The sequence below is a fragment of the Molothrus ater genome, chromosome 1, assembly GCF_012460135.2.
Source record: "Molothrus ater isolate BHLD 08-10-18 breed brown headed cowbird chromosome 1, BPBGC_Mater_1.1, whole genome shotgun sequence".
In the NCBI taxonomy this organism is placed as follows: Eukaryota; Metazoa; Chordata; class Aves; order Passeriformes; family Icteridae; genus Molothrus; species Molothrus ater.
The window spans coordinates 102,944,250-102,965,957 of NC_050478.2; the positions used below are offsets into that span (position 1 = coordinate 102,944,250).

Consider the following 21,708-nt stretch of genomic DNA (forward strand, 5'->3'; position numbering starts at 1 on the left):
TTCACAAATGGGCTGCGGCGGCTTTCTTTATCTGCAGGAGCACTCGTGCAGGCTGGGAAGGTCACCTTGACAAATGAACTTGCCTGGAAGAAAAACCTCCTCCACTAGTAAATTAGCAGGAAGGGACCGAGCTTGTTTTGCAGGGCCCACTGTGATAGCCGTAAGCCAGGGCCATATATACACTGGAAACAGTGGCTGGAGCTGAATGAGGGGGGAGCTGGGTTTTGTGCTGAATTCACAAACACAGTTTTTCTCAGGTGGCTCTTTGATCTTTTGACAAACACTATTTCCTCCCTTCGTTTTCAGTCAAATTGTCCAAGGCGACTTCTGAAAATATTCTCCTATTAGGGTCTTCCAAGAAAAGCCTGTATTGCTTCTTGCATTAAACAGTACTATAGACAAGCTTTTATTTATCCTAATTCCAAAGATTTACAGAACAGTGCCCTAAGGAAGCCGCTTAGTGTCCCTTAGAACCATATTTCTTTAAAAGCTAAACCAGGAATGCCAAAAATAAAAAGATTGCAGTCTGGAAGAAGAGTTACTGACTGAGGAGGACATGAGTAACAAACTTAACAAAATAACATAACTCCAAGTCACATGGCAAGAAGAAGAAAATAATTGCTCGTATTGCTGATGTTGCTGATGCATTGTTATAAACTACACCATTGATGATATTGCTGAGGCCATTTCACCTGGAAAGAAAGACCTGAGAGGATCATCTGTAATATTACCATTTTCTATATTCTCCAGAACCAATTTTCACAATAGCCTGGCAATAGAATCATAGAACCATAGAATGTCAAAATATTTTGTCTTGGAAGAGACTTTTAAGATAATTTAGTTCCAACCTCCAACCATGTTCCAATCCTTCACCATGAGGCCAACCATGCTTACACCCTGAAACAACTGTTGCCTCAAAGAGGCTTTTCCAGGTATAGTTTGGATTACTCCTCAAAGGAAGTAAAATTCTGACCTTTAAAAGCAATCTTTTCTGCTGGTCCTTCCCCATTTTACTTTTTCTCATCCCAAACCATCTTTCAAACTTGTTTTTCTTTTACTTCTGATTGATGTTGCTCCATGTCTTTGACGCACAGGGAAATGTTAGGGGTAGGGTTCCTGCTGTCTAAAATGATTGCCTGCCTCTCTACTCCAAAACAAGAATATTCATAACATATGATGTGGGCTGAGTGTTCAAAGATTATTATAAAGAGTATAGAAAACCCAGGATGCATGACATCAAGGGCTAAAGGATTACTGCAGCTTGAGCAAAAAAACAGAGGAACATTGTTTAAACCCAAACAAAGCCAAGCTCTGGCTTACTGATTGCTAAATGTTAAGAAATTATTCTCCTTCCTCCCTTAGATGTTAACCAAGTACTTCTGAACTAACTAAAGCTAAACCACTGTAATGTTTCGAGATATTTTTATATTAACAGATGTTCTTCAAAAGTATCTGCTCTTTGGAATGTAACTTCAAAAGTAACTGCCAGATTCATATTTGGTCGCTAACTTTTATTTTAAGAACTGGGGTGAGTTTCTGATGACCAATTTGTTTCTCCGTAAAGGGGCAGATTTAATTTGGACAAAATACCTTACTACTTTCACTTATTAGGTAATGTTAATTTAATCAGCAATATTACTTGAGCAAGACTGTAAATCATGAAATGTGTTCCAGTAAAATGACTTTTAAAAATCCCTAATAGGCATCACATCTGAGAATTCTGTTGGACACAAACAGACAAAGGAAAAAAGAAGTTTTTACTTTCTGTACACAATAATGACTTTGAATATGCTCAATCCATCACAAATTGCCCATTCCCAAGGTCCATTCCTTTAAACAGAAACATAGATAAGTCCAAGAAGTACGTAATTAAAATGTATATATATTAGGTTAGTCTAAGATTTTGCTAATTATTTGACATGAAAGCAGAACTGGGACTAGCAGTCAGGCAGAATTTGGGATGCCTGTCTTGTAAAATGCAGTGAAATAGAAGACAGGACAAAAAAACTTCTATTACCAAGTTTAAAAGAAAGAATATGTTACCCATTCTATCACAGACATTTCAACATAAAAAACCAATAATACACGACTTGTGAAAATATTAGAATGAGATTAAAAAAAAAAAAAGTAGATAACAGTACTATCTACCATTGCCATAGGGCATGAACTGTAGCTGACACCGCAGATCTATTTTCCTGGCTTCAATCCAGAGAAATAGGGCCCACCATGGTCAGCACTTGGCACACCCAGAGCAGCCAAACTCATGTCAGTGCCACCTAAGGAACCAAGACCATCACTAGCACTGCTGAAAGTGGTATTTTTCCTTTAATTGTGCAGGTCTTAATGGCTGAAGGTACTGGAGACTCAGGCTGGCAAACACACTGGGAAATGGACATGCTCCTTGTCAATGTAAATGCCTTCAAAAGCCTGAATGGGGTTCCTGTATGCTTTCAAGATCAAGGCTTTCCTCAGCATTGAGAAATCTTTGGCTTCAACAGCACTGTCCCGCAAACAAGATATACCTGAACCCATGGTTTCCATGAACAGATATAGAAGAGCACTTTAGGGCCAGCCTGGACCTGCCCTTCACAGCTTTGGTTTCCCAGTCCCTCTCACACTTGTACAAACCCAGGCGGGAAGCCTGGGGAGGACACCAGCCACATGACAATGTCACAGGTCTCATGGAGTCCTGCATGATGGTTATCTGAGAGTTATTTCCTCTTGCAACACTGCTGCAGTAAAGCTCTTCAGCTCCCTGATGTGCATTTAACAGCTGGTACTGATCCCAGCTCCAAATGGTTTCACTGGCAGTGCTTTTTTGGCACTGGCAAGACAGAAGAAAATTGTTGATTAAAACTAATAGAAAGCTCTGGATCAGAGAGACAGAAAATTCAAGATATTTGATAAAAGATGATGTTTCAAACAGGCTTTTGTGGCAACACTGCCAAGACTACAATAACAGTCTTCTTTGCCAGCTGATGCAATTGCAGGCAATGCTCTTCAGATGTTCCAATGGACAAGTGTTCCACGAGGCCTCATAAGAGCTGAGAAGGCAATTTATGTCTTACAGGACATGAGTTGGTAACTTAGTGGTGAGTTATAGCTGATGGGCAAAAACATGTGTTGTAAAGGGATGGCAGTGAAATCTGACAATGCCACCCACACAGCTTACATACAAGCACTAACTGAGGAAGATGCCCCTTACTCTCTGCCCCACCAACATCTGGTTGGAGGTTTGGGTGCAAAAGACCTACCAGGAATTCCCATAAGAATCCATTTCTCGACAGGTCTGCAGTATTGTGTCCAGTATTCTGGACAAATTCCAGCATACACCCAGCTCTGTTTATAGCGATCATGAAATTTTAAGTCTGCTGCTTATGCCACCTGTGCTTATGCCACCTGTGTCTATTTCCGTGTGCTGTGAAAATGTTGCTGTGTACTATTATTATTATTATTATTATTATTATTATTATTATTATTATTATTATTATTATTATTATTATTTCTTCACTGGAGGTGTGAGTCAGATACAAAAGCCTCCTGCTTGCTGTCCTTTGCAGCAGCTACCCTGAAAATTACTGTTTACCATCAGCAGCCTGCAGCCCACCTGTGCCCATGCAGAGTGCTGTGATCCCTAGCCATGCTCTGACTGCAGTTCAGGCAGAAAATGTCACTTTATCACCCTAAGATGGCTACATTTCAGCGATGGAATTGCTTCTTTCTCACTAATACACTCAGAAAGTTAGGGGTATAAGAAAAGAGTAGCAATAAAAACAAAAAGACAGAGATTTTCCCATACCCAATTACATGGCAATTTTAAAGCTGCAGTCTTAGGCTCTATGAGGCAGTGCTCTGGTCCAGTGAAGAATGATTTCTAGTCTCAGAGGGTATGGACATATGTGAACTCAATCCAATCAATGATCCAGGACTATACTTTTGTCTTTTTCAGGACTTAGGCTAATCTTATAACTGAGGAAAAGAGGTATATATTTCCTTTATTTTTGTTTTTCTTTCTGGCTGGCTGTTTAGACACCACATCAGCTATTTCAATATTGAGGGATGTTTGCAAAGCCAGTAAGACTTTGTTGTAGTGGAAGTGGAGAGTGAGCAGGGGGCAGGTGAGCAGAAGTGGTGGTCTTAGAGAGTGTGTTTTTCCACATGGCTAAAATGCTGGGTGTCTGCACTTGAGCAGCACAGCTGGTGCACTGCAGGTGACAAACACACCCCCCACAAATACACACACAAACACACATGCATGGATGCATGTGGAGCACAAGAAAGACCACACCACAGTGAGTGTGTACACCTCAAGGATTTTTAAAGCATTAAGGATCAGCTGATAGAGGAATTACACAGCCTGACCCTGAACCTAAAACCTTGAGCAGATTTGCCATGACAGCAAAAAGTGTCTCTACTTGCTTCATCATTCCTTTCTCACTATGGTCTTCAGACTAGTCACAAATCTGGGTATAAGATTTGAAAATTTACTTAGTAATTGTAATTTACAGCAGCTCTCCACAAAGATTCACTATTATTGGAAAGAGATGAAAGTCGAGTTCACGGAGGTTGCACATCATCTTGACAGCCACGTTTGGAGTTATCGACTTGAAATATTTAATGTAGTGTGTGCTGTCAGACACACCAAGAATTCTGATTTGGTAGGGATTTCTCTGATTTGATTTAACAGCTTATTGCCCGTTTGGACTATATGCCGAGTATGCCCGAGAATTTATTACACATTCTCTGCTCTATAGCTGAAGTTTTTCAGAGGCTGAGCAAAAGGAGTTTTGAATAATTCTAGGTAGGACCTCACTCAAGTGAAAATATTGTCCCCTGGAGTTTCCTCAGAGGCCAGCTGTCTATTCTGGAGTTTCCACTGTGGGCATTCAGTGGTCTAATCCTGCTTGGAACTGACTATTCAGAATAAAAAGTATGGGTGTTGGGGTGGAGTGGAGAAGGAAAAATCTCACTTAGAAGTGCCAGGATTCAGAGCTGGAAAGAGTTTTTTACAAACCAGAAAGGTTTAAGCAAGGTCTGATTCCTTTGAGGTGCTCAGCACACTGGCCATGATCCAGCAAAGCACTTAAACATTAAGTGTGCTCTGGAGAGTGCCGCAGGGAACAGCCTGAGCACTAAGTACCCGGCAGGATCAAGCTCCAAATAGGGACCAGACATAAACCAGATGGCATTATGTCAGCTTTGCCATTTTAATAAGTTATTTACTTTGCATTTTAATCTCTCTCTTCCTTTTTCTCCTTTTTGCTTTGCCTTTTCTATAAAACAATTCATGTGTACTAGCAGAGGAGGGCAATCTACTGAAATTGCCCCTTATCACCTTTTCGCAAATATGGAGTTAAAGTGGCTGCTTGTTTTGTTTTTTTTTTTTTTAAATCAACAGTGCTTGGTAAAGGACTATCAGGAGTTTGGAGCTGCTGAAGGAAAGAAAATGCTGACTTGGCCTCTAATGAGCTCTCCAAACATGTGTTGAGTGTGCTACTGTGCTACTGTACTTGAGAGAATCAGTGCCTGCATCAGAGGTTATTTTAATGCCATGCAATTTTCTGAGGATGGGGGCAGGTAGGATGGCTGAGCAGGAACAGTGGAAGGCAGCTTTCTGCCTGCTTATAAACTGGGTTCAAACTGAACTGAAGTGAGAATGCTGCCAGGCAGCGTTCAGTACTCATGCATCCACAGAGGTCACCTGCCAGGAGGCAGCAGGAAAAAAAATCAAATTCTAGTTGCCGCTTTGTTTTTTTAAACAAGCTCATGTCTTTCCCCTTTTTCCTTTCCAGCATGGTTACAACTATCTCCAGAACTTCCTCAGAGTTGTGATTTGTGCAGAGGCCAGTTTTTACGTGGATGTTTTTGAAATTGAGCTCTGCTAGACTGGAAGCTGTCCTGGCTGGAGCCACTTTGCTGCAGGGAGGACGTGGGCTCCAGCCGAGGTGGGACACGTGCCTCCTTCTCTGCACTGCTGACTGTCAAGACAGAGCAGTCTGGGCTCAAGTCCGAGCCTCAGAGCTTGGATTAGGGCACGCCAGCTGGCTGCCAGGCAGGTTTGGGGTATTTCTGCACAGGCTGCAAGTCATCACTTTGTTGGAGCTGTGCATGTGTGTGGGTTGTGCAGTTAAGATTGAAGAGGAAATTTCTGTGATCATTATAGCATTCAGGCAACTGGAAAAGGAGCTGATGGAGGCGCCAGACCTTTGCTTTCATGACTGCATTAATCTTCTCCTGGCCTTGGAGAGAAGTTTTAGATGAACTTAACATGTGTTCTCAGAACTTTCATTCTCAAAGTTATTTATGCTGTGGATCCTGAACTGATGAATGATAATGCCGGTGAATTGGCCAATATAAATTAAACTTCAGTGGATAATAATTTTAGTGACAATTCCTGCTGCTGTGTTGTTATGTAAGAAGCTGACAGTTGACTACCATGACCTGGAACTTTTGAGAAACATGGATTTTCCTATCACAAAAGTTGGTGGTGGAGACTGGAGGAAGCAGTAATGCCCCTTTATTCTACATCTATGTATCATCCAAGAAAAATCTTTTCTTAGGTGTAGTTATGGAGTTCTTGTGGTCCAGGGAAAGGAGTTTCAGATGAATATAATTATAAGAGTTAAGACAAATAATGTTATTGCTACTGCTGGAAAAGGTCCTAATTAGCAACTGAGCTATATTAACTGCCATGTGAAAGTTTTGTCCATGGCAAATGTGACATTATTCAAAGTAATTCTGTCATGAAATAAGTAAAAGCCTAGTTAAGTTACTTTTTACTAGCCATGCACTACAAGCAAGTCCCTAAATGGTTATAAAAGCTCACAGTGTAAGTGGCAGTTTGTTTTGTCATCACAACTTGGTTGTGATTCTGAGCCCCAATAGACTAGGAGAGAATGAAAGCAGTTTGAGGACAGCTGACTACCAGACAGAACCTATGAGTTTGGTGGGAATTTGACAATAACTTTTGATCAGCAAGAAACAAACTGAAACGAAGCCATTTTCCAATGTGAACTTCCTAGTCCTCTAGAGCTGTCCTCCAGAAGATGGTCCCATAGATGCAGTTGGCACAACTGCAGGAGGAACACCAGTCTATGGGTGGGTTTTGCTTTGGTTATCCTACACTTTCTGGCTATAGATTTGCTGTAGAGCTGCAGTTCTGAAAACTGACAAGGGAAAGTTTTCTGGGTTCACTGTAACATTTTAAGGCAATGATATGAGCTGGGGAAATGGTCAGGAGAACCCCAGAGTGCAGCCTCACTCCGCCCACAGTCAAGCTTAGAAGTCACCTGAATTTGTCCTTCATGAGCAACTGGACAATGCAATTAATTGCCCTGGGTGTCCATCTGTGAAAAAAGTACAACCCAACAATTTCGTATAGAACATTTCTATATGAAACAGAATATGACTAACAATGTGCAAAGCAAGTCCAGCAAACCTTGCAGGAAACGCAGGGCAAGTGCTACTCAGAGTAAGTTTATGATAAAGTTTGTGTCCAATGAAAATTAGACAACCACAGCAAATCAGAGAAGCCACAGAGCTGCTCTCGTTATTTATCCTGACAATGAGATTAAATCAGCCCATCCATCAAAAAATGTTCAAAGTACTTAGAAATACTGTAAATCATCAAAGTTTTCTATAGTAAAGACAGTACATGTGTCTAAGTCAAGGCTTTCCAGTCAAGATATTATCTGATTGCTTTTTTCATGCAAAAACAAATTAATTTCACTTTTTTTAGGCAAACATTGGATAGTAGCATGAGGTCAATCTCAGCTAACCAAGAAGCTACACTCTTATCATAAGTTCCAGGGAAGCAGGACTTTCCTATTTACATATTGTATAGGATGGCAGTCAAAACTCAAATACAGTGCAGTAAATCATTTGGCTGTTGGCATTTCAAGGGTTGCATCAAAGAAATGTACAGAATGAATCAAAAAGCTTCTGCCATCACATCTGCTATGAATGTGTACTTTCAAATGCTTTCTTTGTGAAAATGCCCAGTAACATGTGTTTCAGTTACTTGTTCAGAGTTTGAGTAACAATTTTTACAATCCCTATTCAATATTCTAGTCACAAACATTCTTTTCCACATAATCCAATCACAGAACTTTTCAACAGCTTTAATTTCAACAAGTGCACGATTAAATCAGTAATTTAAGTAAAGCACCACATCAAAACAAACCCCTGAATTCAAGAACAAGCCTCAGCTGAAGAATTTTGATGATCTTTCATCTACTTTCATCATGGTTTTAGTCTATCCTTCACTTTACAACTTAGTAATGGAAAAGAGCATCTACTCAGAAAGATCTCTTCCAATGCTGTCAAATATTACCCATTTTCAAAGAAAGACTAGCCAAGATTTTGTCAACAACAAGGCAAATGCAAAAAGATCCCTCAACCACCGAGCAAGAGGCACTTGTGGAATAGCCATTCAAGTAGATCTTAGGTATGTTTTCTTTTTTACTTATGTACTTCTTATTAAGTAATTGCCACTTTAGCATTAACTTTTGAATTTTCTTCTAAGTCTCTTTAGATTCTATTAATGATTGGAAGTTTTCTTGCTTTAGGTTCAGATGTGTACTGTATTATTTTCTTTTGTCTTTACAGAAGGGATAAATTCTGAATATACATATAGGATGACATAGATCTTCACCTATCTTCTTATCTTAGGCACCTAAAATTATATATCTATATATTTCTAGTAATTTCAATTGATATCTATAACCAGAATAAATTCAATGATTCATTTTTAGAAGATACAACATCACCCACAAAAACCAAAACACCTTCCCCATTCTTAAAATCTACAGGACTCATTCCAAAACCATAAGACTAACTCAGCAAAAGGCAAAAGTATTACCAAAAGCACACAGAATATCACAGGTAGAGAAAAAAAATCCTACAATTAATACTTACAGAATTAAAATCTAGCTATGTCTTTCAAGCTGCTGGCCAGAGGACAGCTGTGCATGAGGCAGAGACACAAACAGTACATCCTTTGTTACCTGTTCACAAGACTATTTGAAGTCCACTAAAAAGTAAACTTCTGTTACAGAATGACAAAATAAGATGGAGGAAAAACACATACATGATTTTGCATCAGCTCTTTTGCTTTCGGCACATCAATTCCCATGAAGATTGCAACGTAGAAATTTTTTTTCTGTTAGTATTGCTCACTTTCAGTTTTTATAGCTGCTTCGAGATCTGCATCATTGTATTTGATTTCAGCTAATCAAGCATACAAATGAACAGGAATGCAGACACACAGCACTGTAAAAAAACACAGAAGGAAGTTTTTTCAAACAAAATCCCTTTACTAGGCAGTGGTTCCAGTGATGCAATCAGAATAGGAAGGAAAGTCTGTGTTGCTTCATTGTTTTGTTTGGATTTTGGGGTCCAGTGCTAACTTGTGATAATATTTCCATTTGTAAGTATATTTCTCTGAGTGCAATCCAAAAAAGTGACTGTGATGAATCTAAAAGGAAAAATATCCCATTGAACTTGCTAAGTTTTTCCATCATGAGTGACCATTACAGAATTGGCCCACTCAATTATCTTTCCTGTGTAGCTCAGTAGATTTTGGCTATGTTCATTGTTTTTTATCAAAGTCCAATAAATGCACAAAGTGAGTGCAATAGAAATGCAATTACAGAGAAATTCAATAACTGATTCATCCTCATGAGGAATTTAGGAGTTTCTAAATAAGAGAATGGAGTGAATAGGATAAATGACAAAAAAAAGAACTGCAACATGTATTGAAGATACAGTCAGTTGCAGAATGCTACCACAAGCCATCTAGATCTTCAGAGGCAAGCCCAAAGCCTACTGTCACCAGGAGGAGTTCTAGGTCTGACTTGCAGTGTGGTGAGATGTCAATTACATTTGTAATCCAAAGATTCAACTCTGTCAAGCCTCCACAGTTCAGCAGTTAAAACAAACATGTACTGTTCTCCAGAGTGACTTTCCTGATCAGCCCACCACAGCACCTAACTCTAAACAGGATTTTCCAGGTGTCATCAACAGAGCACTGTGTTCTCTCTCTGACTTTAGATATCACGGTTTAAGTGCAAGAAAGGGCAGAAATGTCAGCTCAAGCAAAGAGAATTTTCCTTATGTCTCCCAAACATAAAATGCACAACAGCAGTCTCGCAAAGTGAGCAAACTCTTTTCATCAAATACGAAATTGATATCTAAGATTAAGAGGTTTCCTTCCCTTCTGTAAGAATATGTCGTTCCTCTCACTGTATGTAAGGATGTGTTGTTCATTGTTTATCCCTGAGACCTCCTCATCGCTTTCAAGTGATCTTCAGGAGCTGGTAAGTTTGGTCTGCTATAACCACATTACAGGGCATTACTCATTTTATAGGTACTTAAGAATGATGGAAAAGCAGTATTAAGTTTTTAACTAAATACAGACCATAGAAAAGTACAGAAAAGTAAACATTGAGCTTATTATCTTCAGCTATACTAGCTGCTTAAGTCTACTGATGTCAGTGAGTGTTTTAAGACCCTGTGAAGATGGCCAAAGCCATAAATATGTGTTTTCTCTAAAGATACCAGAAGAACTGTGTATGATTTTCCTGTTTTTTCTGGTATTTGGTGCAAACTGATGTACTTAATTTCAAAGATTAATCCCATACTAAGTTTAAATTTATTCAAAAGTCTTCAAAGATTGCCTATTACATGTTATCATTATGTCCAGTGAATTAACAGGATATGGCTGTTTGTGGGCTTTAAGGTAGCCCTGCAGGTGTGTATGTATCATGTCAGAATTTGGGCTATTCCTATTGTTGCACAGCCTGAGGTCCCCTTGGTTTGTATGAAATACAAAATCTATCCCAGTGATGGAAACTCATCACCAATAGTCTCAAAGGAGGTAACTTAATCCAGCCATCCACTCCACTGATATAATTAGGAATGCACTTTGTCAGCCTTTGAGGGTTTAACTACAGCTGGCTGGGTTCAAGGCAGTCTCAGAAACCAATCTGTTCTTAGTAACACCATCTCCTTCACAAAATTACAGACATACTTTCAGCAGATATACCCAGCTGACTGCTGAATGATGTTTTTCCACCCACTTCTGCAGTGGTCAATGTCTTTTTCAGCATAACTGAAGCACTGGATCAATGCCATGAAATGATTCAGAAACCAAAGACTGAACTGACAGCTCAAGAATAAAGGTTATAAACCTTATTTACAGTGTTTGAATGTGGCTCAATACAGTTTCTGAACATCATCATATTTCTGATCTAGCTGATGAAATTTAATTAGAAAGGAGATTCTAATGGATATTCAGATGCTGACTGGCCTCAGTCTTGTTTAAGAAATAAAAGGCTTTCAAGCTCTATTCTTCCAGAAAATCAGAACTCTACTTTTCAAATGGATTACCTAAGTTAAAGGGAAAAAACCTCTAACCTAATAAAAATGTAAAATCTTCTTTAAATTTATTCATCAGAACTAGTGCTGGATCCCTGCTGTATTCTTGATTGTTCTGCTGGAGTCTACAGGGATTCAGATGATGAATACTTTCTTATTGTTGTCAATAAGCTTTTCTAAGTGAGTATCACAAGCAGCGCTCCTTTTTCATGTGTTTTTCCCTTGTAGGAATCTGATTTGCACAAAAGAACAAGTTATTCTGCTATGGTTCAAGTAAGTTGGGTAAAGCTTCCCTTCCAGGCTGCAAAGCATCTGAGAAGAATGCAGTGTAACTCTATATCTGTTTATGTACCTAAACCTGAAAATACCCAACCTAACCTATTAATCAGCAGAGTGGCCTGTTCAGAAAAACACACACCCCTTTTTTTTTTTTTTTTCCCCTTATCAGTCCTGAAGCATTAGTTTAAACACTTGGAATTCCAGCCTTCAAGTTTCCTACAGCCCTGTCAGTGGGATGGACACGGCTTCCCAGGGCCAGAAGCCAGCAGCTGAGGTGGTGCATCACCATGGCTGCTTTTTGGCTTGGGTAAAAACTCTGTGCTAACGTGGCCCTACAGCTCCTGGACACAGGCAGAGGGAGCTCAGATTTGCTTGCAGCCACCCCATGAAAGTATGTTCTGAATTCCTGTGTGCAGTCATTACGTGGCAATCTTGATATCCACTAAAGCCACGGATTTATTATCTTGCTGTTAAACCATATGATGTCAGGCTGGATCTCTTTGGTTTTATATTTTCTTTTCATTGCTTTATTTGGTTCTTTTTTGCCTGTAATGCAGATTTTCAGCAGAATACAGACATCACAGCTGGGCCTAAATACTAATAATACACAAATTCCAGTGTCCTGCGTCTAAGAGCAAAAAAAATACTGTGAAATAAAAAAGCAATACACATCCTTCTTACTTCAGAAAGTGTTTCATGTAAGGAGGAGAAGGTTACCTCTGAAAACTACAAATTAACTGTATCTTTTAGAATTCTTGATAGCACTAAGTGTTAATTATAGACATCCTTGTTACCTACATGAATACCATACCCAATGTTTGAATTTGGAAAGAGAAAATGAGCCTCCAAGGACATCGTATGACAATAAACTCCGTGTCCAAATGTCTGATTACTTAAAACTAGTGATTTATTGTTGCATGACATGTAAGGCAATCAGCTGCAGATTTGCTTGTGTTCAGTGTAGACTGGAGCAAGCTGTTTTGGCTTGCATGATCTTCCTGCAATGCTTAGTGAGACACAGTTAACTTCAGGCCAGGGTTGGCTAAATCTTGTAAAACAAATTTAGTAGTTTAAAAAAAGGCATAAGAGATGGAGTCCATTAAGGATGAAATGCATTTTGACCACACAAAATAGCTGCAGAATCAACGTCTCTCCCAAAAATATGTGGTGTGCTTCCTAAATACAGAACATGGAGGTCCTGTATGATGAAGAAAGCTCTTCAAAAATTGACATAGGTTCTCTTGTTTGTTTATTTTTAATGTCTACGCTTTCTCAGAGGCAACAGATGGTTTGAACAAATATGCTTGAAGAAAATTCCAGTTAATATTTGACTTGTAGGACAAGTAATTCTAATGCTTGCCATATACTCTGTGAATTGTCAGTGACATATGGGTAACCCTAAACCTCATGCTCCATCTATGGGCTTGCACATATTCTACACGCACAGGTAAATTAGAATAAACGAATACTTCCCGAAAATTCAAATTACCAGTAATATTAAAATTTTCATTAGTTAATTCCTTTCGCTAATTGAAAGAAAGAAGGAGGGAAGAAAGCAAGCAAACAAGGAAGCATCAAGGAATTGCAGCAGATCACAGGGTCTTTTAGTGAAATGCATCCTCTGAGTGGAAGATGTAAGAAAGACCTCATATGAGGAAGACACTATTGCTTCAGCAGGTGACAAAAGATTCCCATGTACTTAAAAGACCTCTTTCCTTTGCTTGGAAGGCTGTCCTGGCTTCCTTCTCCCCACCCACTCTCCAAAAGTGAGCACTTGCAATTTAAAATCCTGCTGCAGCTTGAGTGCCAAGGCTTCCCTTGTCTCTGTTCATCAGGATAAAGTCTCTGCTTCCATTCACCTCCTTGCCCATGCATGACATGGGCACCATCTGGCCCAAAATGGCCAAGGACAGCCAAGACTGAAAAACTTTGCAGAATGCCCTAGGCCCTCGTGCTCCAGGTTTCACCCGTATTTACAGCAAAGATTTTATAATCATCTCTGATACATCCAGACAAATATTTAGAACTCAAGTTTTCAAAATATTTGAGTAACGGAGGGAAGTGCTGCAAAAAGATGACAAGCCTAGTCACTCTTATGCTTTAATTATCTAAGACTTCATACGGATGCCCTGTTCTGCAAGAATACTGTTAAAGAAGTCAGCCTGACTTGAGAGAGGAGATAGCATAATCAAATAATGCCCTGTAAGTAAAATTATTTACAAAAATATGAGAGTTCTAATGACTTATTCCATTTCTACTAAATTCAGAGTAATTCCTCTATAACTACACCTAAGTGTCCTTTAATTCAGTCCATATGTACAAACAAGACTCATATCCCACTTGCTGTTTCCTTGCCTGATTTATTATTGATGTTTTTTTAAATTAGAATTAAAAAAGGACTAATTCATATTGGCTTGAATGCTACAACTATCCAGTTCTTCCTCTTATACAAAGGTTAACCTTAAAAAGGATCTGTCATTCTCAGTTCTAAATTCCCTCTTGACCACTAGATATGATAAGCACTGGGCCAGAAATGATGACTGGATTGTATTTTGTTCTGAGTTTTCATTAGCCAGAAAAAGAGAAACTGATGTTGAGGAGGCTCTCCACTGCCATACCTATATTTTGCATTGATTATCTCAGAGTCTGGCTCTCTGCAGACTCTGCAGGGGTATAGTTAGCAAAGAACCTACTATTCCATGAGTCAAATTCAGGCCTTTATACATTTCTTATGCTCTTCCCAAGTCTGACCATTTGAAAGCTAGGGGCTTTTTTATTACCTCTAGTAAAATATGAAGACTTACAGCTTTAGAGCTTCTTCCATCACTGGTAGCAAATTGTGAGAGTGACCTGATGGCTGATGTCCTGAGGTTTCATGCACAGGTGTTTAAAACACAGTTCCCTGGCTTTCTCTTGCTTTAATCTTGTCTTTCATCTGGTTAATGATGTCAACACAGCTGGACTTCTACATCTGATACTTGTTCTCCATATATACTAGTTCTCCTTTGTCTCTATCTGGTAGGGCGCTTCTGCCTTCCACAAAAAGACTTATGGTCATTATCTTGCTCATTATCTACTCAGAGGACCTTCTGCACCAAAAGATTTTAAAAAAGGCCCACCTTCTGCCTAAGCACCCAATACATGTCCATCCTAAACTGGATGATTTTACCCATCTGAAAATCCCCCAGACCTACAGTAGCTGAGTATTACACAGCATCCTAAATGAGACAGCGTAACTGTATTTAAACGAACAAGCTGAGAAAAGGCTCCCTACTCTAGTGTTTATTCCACTCTCCTCAGAGACTCTGACAGTGTCTGGAAAGTTGAGATATGGCAGAGGAAAAAATGAATTACAGAAATGAGGGATCCCTCACAGATCATCAATCTATTCCTTGTATTAATTACAAGGGATGCCAACTCAAGCACTTCTGCTGATCTCTGCTGAAATAGTCCTTCAGGGTGAGAGAGCACTTTCTCAAACAACCTGTCTTTTAAACCACTTCATGTTTTGATTTCAAAATCACTACTTAAATGCCATTCCAAACCCCCTGTGTTTGGTGGAACTTGAGGCCCAGCTGTAAATTTCCCCACCACAAAACAACATTTATGAGTTATTTCTTTTCTGACTCCAGGTCCTTTTATTTGCACACCTCGGAATGTGGTCCTTCTCATGTCCTCCTGTGCTCCCCTCTTCTTCCTGCCCCCTTGTATTGTTTTTTGTCTCCCTGTTCTGAGTCCCTAGAACTCAGACAGGACTTGGAAGACCAGGGTGGTATGAGTTGATTTTCACTGAGAGAGAAAGTAGGAGGCAGGAAAAGGGGGGCTAGGTGGGATGCTTTGCTTCAGTCACCACTTTGGGATGGGACTCTGGGTTCTATTCTCTGGGTACTCATCCTGTGCTCTTTGAATGTACCCACCATGGTGGTAGCTGAAGGCTGCAGAGAGCATGGTCCTGCCCCTCTGGCAGATGTGCTGCCAGCTGGGCAGGCTCTGCTCTGCTGCTTGGCCAGCTGGAGCTAAGCATCACAGTGGGCCAAATGGCTGCTCTACTGTGGTTAGCTGAAATCCAGGATGTCAGCTTGGCTGTTTGCTGTGGATACCCAACACTATTTCAGGATGTGATTCTATATTTGTACAGCACTAACCAGATGCTTTTCAGATCCTGCTCTAGCTAAGTACTTTTACTAGTACTCCATAGTTGTCTCTCGCAGTTGCCACCTCTCCACATTTTCCATACATTTGCACTGAATTAATATGATCTCCTGTGCAAAAGTAACACTAAGGTTGTGGATTCCTGGCAGTTTGTTATGCCAGTGATGTCAGACTGCCAGATGCAATCTGAACATGTCTGTGTAGGGCACGCAGGGCTCTCAGGTCCTACTCTTTTTTTTTTTGCAGGCAGCTCCAACACTCATGTAATCAGAGATAAGTGACTTAGTTAAAAATGAATGGGGCAGCTGGCTAAATGCTCAACCCAACAAAATGATCAAAGGGACAGTGCCAGATGTTTTTCATTAGCTCTACATATGGAGGTACCAGGGAGAGCAGCAGGAGCACCAAACTAAAAAGAAACCAGAGAAGCCAACTCTAGTTTCAACCATAACATGAGGAGCTGGCTATAAATACTACATTCTTCAGTGTGGCTCCCAGAGGACAAGGATATTTCTAAAACCTACAGGAAAAGCGTGTCTACTATTGTCTGACTTATTTATATGCATCCTCCTGGTAAATATTTTATTAAGAATTATCATTCTCAGCATCTATAAAAATATACTTTTAAAATCACATTTTAGAAAGCTTCTATAAGTTGCAGCAAGGGTTATTTTTCCATAAAATTTATTTTTTGTGCAGCTGGTGCCAATGCTGTTTTTTCCTAAGCTACTGATTTGTGGGATTTTCTTTACCACATTTAGTACATTTTAAAATTTTAAATTCATAGCCTTGAAGTCCACGTTGCAAAAGGCTCAAGTCATGTCAAGATTTACTGTGGAAAAGGAGCTGGATTTTTATTTTTGTCTTCTGGGTAAGTTTATGATAAGGTGAGATAAACATCTAAAATAGTTAAGGTTGTTTATCCTGTATCACCAAGAAGACATTCTTGACATCACTTGTAAACAAGTGAGCTGGGGAGCTGCTCAATCAGCACTGACAGAAATCCAACCCAGATCACCTGGCCCCAGGGCTTACAGACCTTACTCCAGTGTGATAAAATCTGCTTCTGTTGGGATAAAACTTGAGCTGTTCACATAGCTCCTCCTGTCACAAGACAAATTTTGGTGCATAAAGACGGCTCCTGCAGTTGTATTCCTTCCAGGGAATTATTTCATGATGCTTTACCTCACCTTGACATTTATCTGTAGTATCTTGAGGCTTGCAAGGAAGAATGAATCCTACAAAATAATCTGGTGTCATGCTGCTTGTCCAGTGTAATGACTTGACTATCAGCTCCAACTCTGCAAGCCTTAGACTTGGAGAGCAGGGATCCTGGAAGTTGCCAGCAGATAACTCAATCCACACAGTATTTTTCACCAATATAGAAAATATTCCTGTTCTTTTTTGACTCTTGGGTTTAGTGATGTCTGTCTGAAGGTCACCCCTCTGACAGTAGGAGGAGGGAGACATGCTAAATGCAAAGAGATTTAAGAAGGCATTTAAGAAGGCATTTCTCTGAAACAACTGGAAGTACCAGACTTGCAGTTGACTAGGGAAGATGGTAAGAATGGCTCTTGGCTGTGCTGATCAATAGTGCTGACATCTACTTTGTCCTTTACCTATGCAGCAAGCTCCTAGGTAGTATATATGCTGCTCTGTGCATGATTATTGATTGAAAAGGTTACTCCATGTATAAAAAGCTTAATGTGCACTTTAAAAGCTGCTCTCACACCATTCTGCAGGAGCAAACCCTATGAACGTGCTTTTTCTTTGCCCTAATTCTTATTTCATGCTCACATAAGTGACAGCCACTCATTGCAGCGTAAATGTGATTTGCAGTGCAGGATGAGTTCTTTGCTGGTAGATGTGCTGGTAGCAAAGAGAGGAACACACTAATTATCATACTGGAGTCAAGGAAAGCTGGAGCATGACTCACTTAGGAATGCTTTGTCTTCCCCTAATTGCATAATTACCTTAGAGAGCTCTCTGGCCATTTGGCATAGAGGTCATGCCTGTTTCCTTTGAGCACAGGAATAACTCCTCCTAGCTACTCCTAACAGGATAAAAAGGGGATGTGAGAAAGACATATGGCCATGGCCCCACTCTTCCTCTATATAACCCAGGAGCAGTATTTGTGCACAGCTACAAAGTCCTTCATTCTCTGAAATGAGGAAGCCAAAGTTGACCATTATGTAACATAAATCAACACTTTCACCTTTGCACTGAGACAGATCTGTATTGACAGGCATAGTGTGATATTCTGGGTTCTTTGGTGCTGGTATTAGTGACATCTATTTTCTAAGAAACAGGAATTTAAAAAAGCGATGGAGTTGCCACAAGAACAGGAATCTTTTCCACTATACTCATATGCTGTAGAGCTAGCCTGACTTCCAAGCAAACAAAACAGAGATCTCCCCAACAGCTCATTCTCACAAGCAATAAATAAAAAAAAGATACGACTACTATAAATGCTTATAAAATGCACATAAAAGAGATGCCAAACTAAGGAAAGAGACCTTAATATCCCATGAGAGAATGGAAAATGAACTTGCTAGTTATATTAGCATTAAAGGAAGGTTTGTCTGGAGAATTCTTCTGGAACTCTAGGATATTCAACAGTGCATTTTTCAGGGCTCACCCCAGCCCATGTATAGAACAGGTTAAATAACTCTTCAAGATGCAACAAACAGGGAGAGATAGAATTGAACTATATGGTTAACTGAAGTCAAGATATTTAAGTTTTTAGTCCCTCTGATGAACTCTCGTTCTGGAGGATGGGTAGCATCTGTGGCCCCTTTCTTAACCACTTTATTGATATTATCCAATGCTACATTTGGAAGCTAGAATTCTCCTTTGCAAACTGGTGATGGCATCATTATGCAGTCAAACTTTCATCCCATTCTCCTCTTCATTACTTCTATGAATTTTTCATCCTTCACTGCACACTGATCCATCCTCCATTCAAAGCAATGTAAGCCAATTTTCTCCTTACAGCCCACCACTTACTATCCCCTAACTTATGATGGAGCATATACCCACTGGGCTTAGAATTGGAAATGCTTGCAGCTGCTGTACTTCATGCTGACCCTGATGCTGGCACTGTGTTTTAGAAATGCACACAGGATGCCAGCCTTTGAGAGTTGGGCATGAGTATGAATCCAAGTGGTCTGATGCATCTGTTAGTATAACCTTTCATACAGATGGGCTACTCAGCTGTGTGTCTGGGTTGTCAAGAGTGTTTAAGATTACTTATTTGTTTAGGGGCTCATAATGGTTACTTAAATCTTTCTTTCTTTTTTTATCAGTGTCTTTTTAATGGTGGGGAGTGGTGCAGTTAATTGCTGCTGAGGCTGCATTAGATTCCACTTTTTGTGAGAAAACTCTGACCAGAAGGTTTCCAAAGGGAAAGCTTTTGCAAAAGAAAACAGCTGGAAGACAACTCCAAGCCTGACTCCGGTGAGTGGACCTATTCTAAAATAAAGACTGCATCACTCTAAAGCAACCAAAATGTTACGAGAAGAGGAAGGAAAATGAAGTATCTTGATTCCTAAGATGAGAGAGAATTGGTCAGCAGTTTACCAAATCAAAGGCTAATATCCAAGACAGATTCTAGTCTCATGGATAAACATCTCAAACACAGACTGCTTTAGAGCTACATGTAACTTAAACGGCTGACTTCATGCTCTGGGTCCCAACTGTTTTTGTTATCAAACAAGAAAAGGGTGACACCTCTGTTCTTTTCCTGCTTTTTGAATTGTTTTCCTGAAGAGTTAAGGAGTTAACATGCCATAGTGTGGGTAGCTGCCCTACGGATCAATAACACCAGACAGAACCTATAATAGAAGCTCTTGCATTAGGATGGTGGCAGAGGAAACTATACAGAAAATGCAGTCCAGGAAAGAGTTCTTAGAAGATGAAGTAGGGATTAAGCCAGAGCCTATTCTACCATTTGCTAAAACACTCAGTGCATTTGCCTTCATGGGTTCTGCATTCCAGAGTACTTCATGCTGGGTTAATAAAATCACTCTCTTGAACAGGCTTTGGAAACTCAGACAGCCACTGACTGCCCATATGGCAGAATTTGCCTATTGCTATTAGACAGCTGTGGGAAGTCGAAGACAAGAAAGGGGAGACAGCACCAAAATCTTATGGATATGTAGACATGGAGAGAGACACATGGCTTTGGCTCATGGCAGGAGCTTCCAAAATACGTTCCTCATCAAAATGTCAGGATCCACTTTAGTTATTTTCTTTCAGGAACTGTAATTGGCACTTCTGCTTTTTGTAGGTGATATGCATGTGATTTATGTGTGTGATTTAAACCCTCAGACACTCTGAGCTTAGGTTTCAAGAGAATTTCAAAACAAGTAGCACACCTACACGAAAACAAGCAAAACATCACATTTCTGTTGCTCACAAACTTAAAGAGAGATTCAGTTTAGTACTCTTCTTAAGGGAAGAGCACAGGAAAAAAAAACTGCATTTCCCTGTAACTCAATGCCAAACCACTGCTCTCTGTTTTGAGTAGCAAATGCCATTCTTACTGCGTCTAAACGCCCAGACTCCAGTTTCTTTTCTCAACATGTAATTGTGTATTTTGGTACTGTTCTCCAACAGCAGTTTACCAGAACAAAGGAGTTATCTTTATGGGACAGCCAGGGAAACACACAAAGAACAGGAAGATGCAGCTAATCTAAATAATGACATTGAAAACAAAATAGCTATTGGGCTATAAATAAACAATATGAAGTAAATATCATTATTTTTATTAAGAGAAGACACAGACAATTCATGCGGATAATGTCATCTGCTGTTTCCTTAAACTTACTTATTTTTTCAGTCAATCTATAGTGCAAGATTTGCTACTTTCTTCAACTTTTTACAGTATGAACTTTTATATCACTTCTTTTGGAGAATGTTGCAAAACTCAGATACGTATGTTTAGGAGAAAGATCAGATTTTCTATAATAGTAAAACTGCTCAAACCGCTTGGTTCTGAACTGTGCAAATACATGCATTCTTACAAGGCAGGAAGGTAAACATACACGCGACTGCATTAATTAAGACAATACTTAGTTTCCTGCAACACAAAGGAATTTTCGTATTTAGACTAAGTCTTTAGCGATGCAGTCCCCCATTGTGCGTGCAAAGCAAAGCAGCAACCTCAGTTTCACAGAGAGAAGCAAAAGGGCTGGTTCTGACCCGGCGAGTGAACGGAGAAGGAATTAAATAATCCTCTAAACCAAAGCCAGAATCAACTTTCTGAGCGCCAAACTCAGCCGGTCCCACCACTTCACTCTTTGGCAGCACAGTCCTGAACTATCTGAGCAGAAGCCTGATTCACGTGCCTTTTTTCCGAGGGATTGTCTTGTTGAGTATCCTGGGCAGGAAACTGGCCTGATCTGTCGACTTACAAGATTTAACATAGGCACTCGTGTTTCCCCTTCCCAACCCCAACCCGCACCCCTGGGCCGAATCCCTTCCCCGGGAAGGACAAGAAATGAGCGAAGCGCTCTCGAGTGTCCGAGCCTGGCAAAACACCGGGCCAGGGCACCGCTCCCCCCCTCGGGCTTTACCTGCTGCCGGGCGAGTGGCTGGGGGGGACATCCTGCACAAAGCCCTGCTCCATGCCCGGGATCCTGGCCGGGCTGTGGGGATGGTAGGCTGTCAGCACCACGCTGCCCGAGTCCTTCATCTCCATGGTCATAGGCACATGTCGGCCCCGCTGCCGGCGACAGAGGCGACCCGAGGGGCGGGCGAGGGACCCTGTCACAAGCAGCGCCGGCCCATGGCCTGGCCGGGCGGCAGCGCCCGCCACTGCCGGCTGTCAGCAGAGCTGTGGCACCGAGACACGGCTCCTCTCCCTGTCAGCGAGGCTGGATTAGCATAAATTCAAAAACA

General features: G+C 40.4%; 1 protein-coding gene across 1 annotated transcript in view; it reads right to left on the reverse strand.

Moving 5' to 3' along the window:
• Positions 1-21,479, reverse strand: part of ARHGAP28 (Rho GTPase activating protein 28) — a 72,595-nt gene extending 51,116 nt beyond the window's left edge. Inside the window, exon 1 of the mRNA XM_036406502.2 lies at positions 21,384-21,479. Coding sequence (XP_036262395.2) covers positions 21,384-21,436 — 53 coding nt within the window. The 5' untranslated portion in view covers positions 21,437-21,479. The remainder of the gene's footprint in view (positions 1-21,383) is intronic.
• Positions 21,480-21,708: the final 229 nt, after the last annotated feature.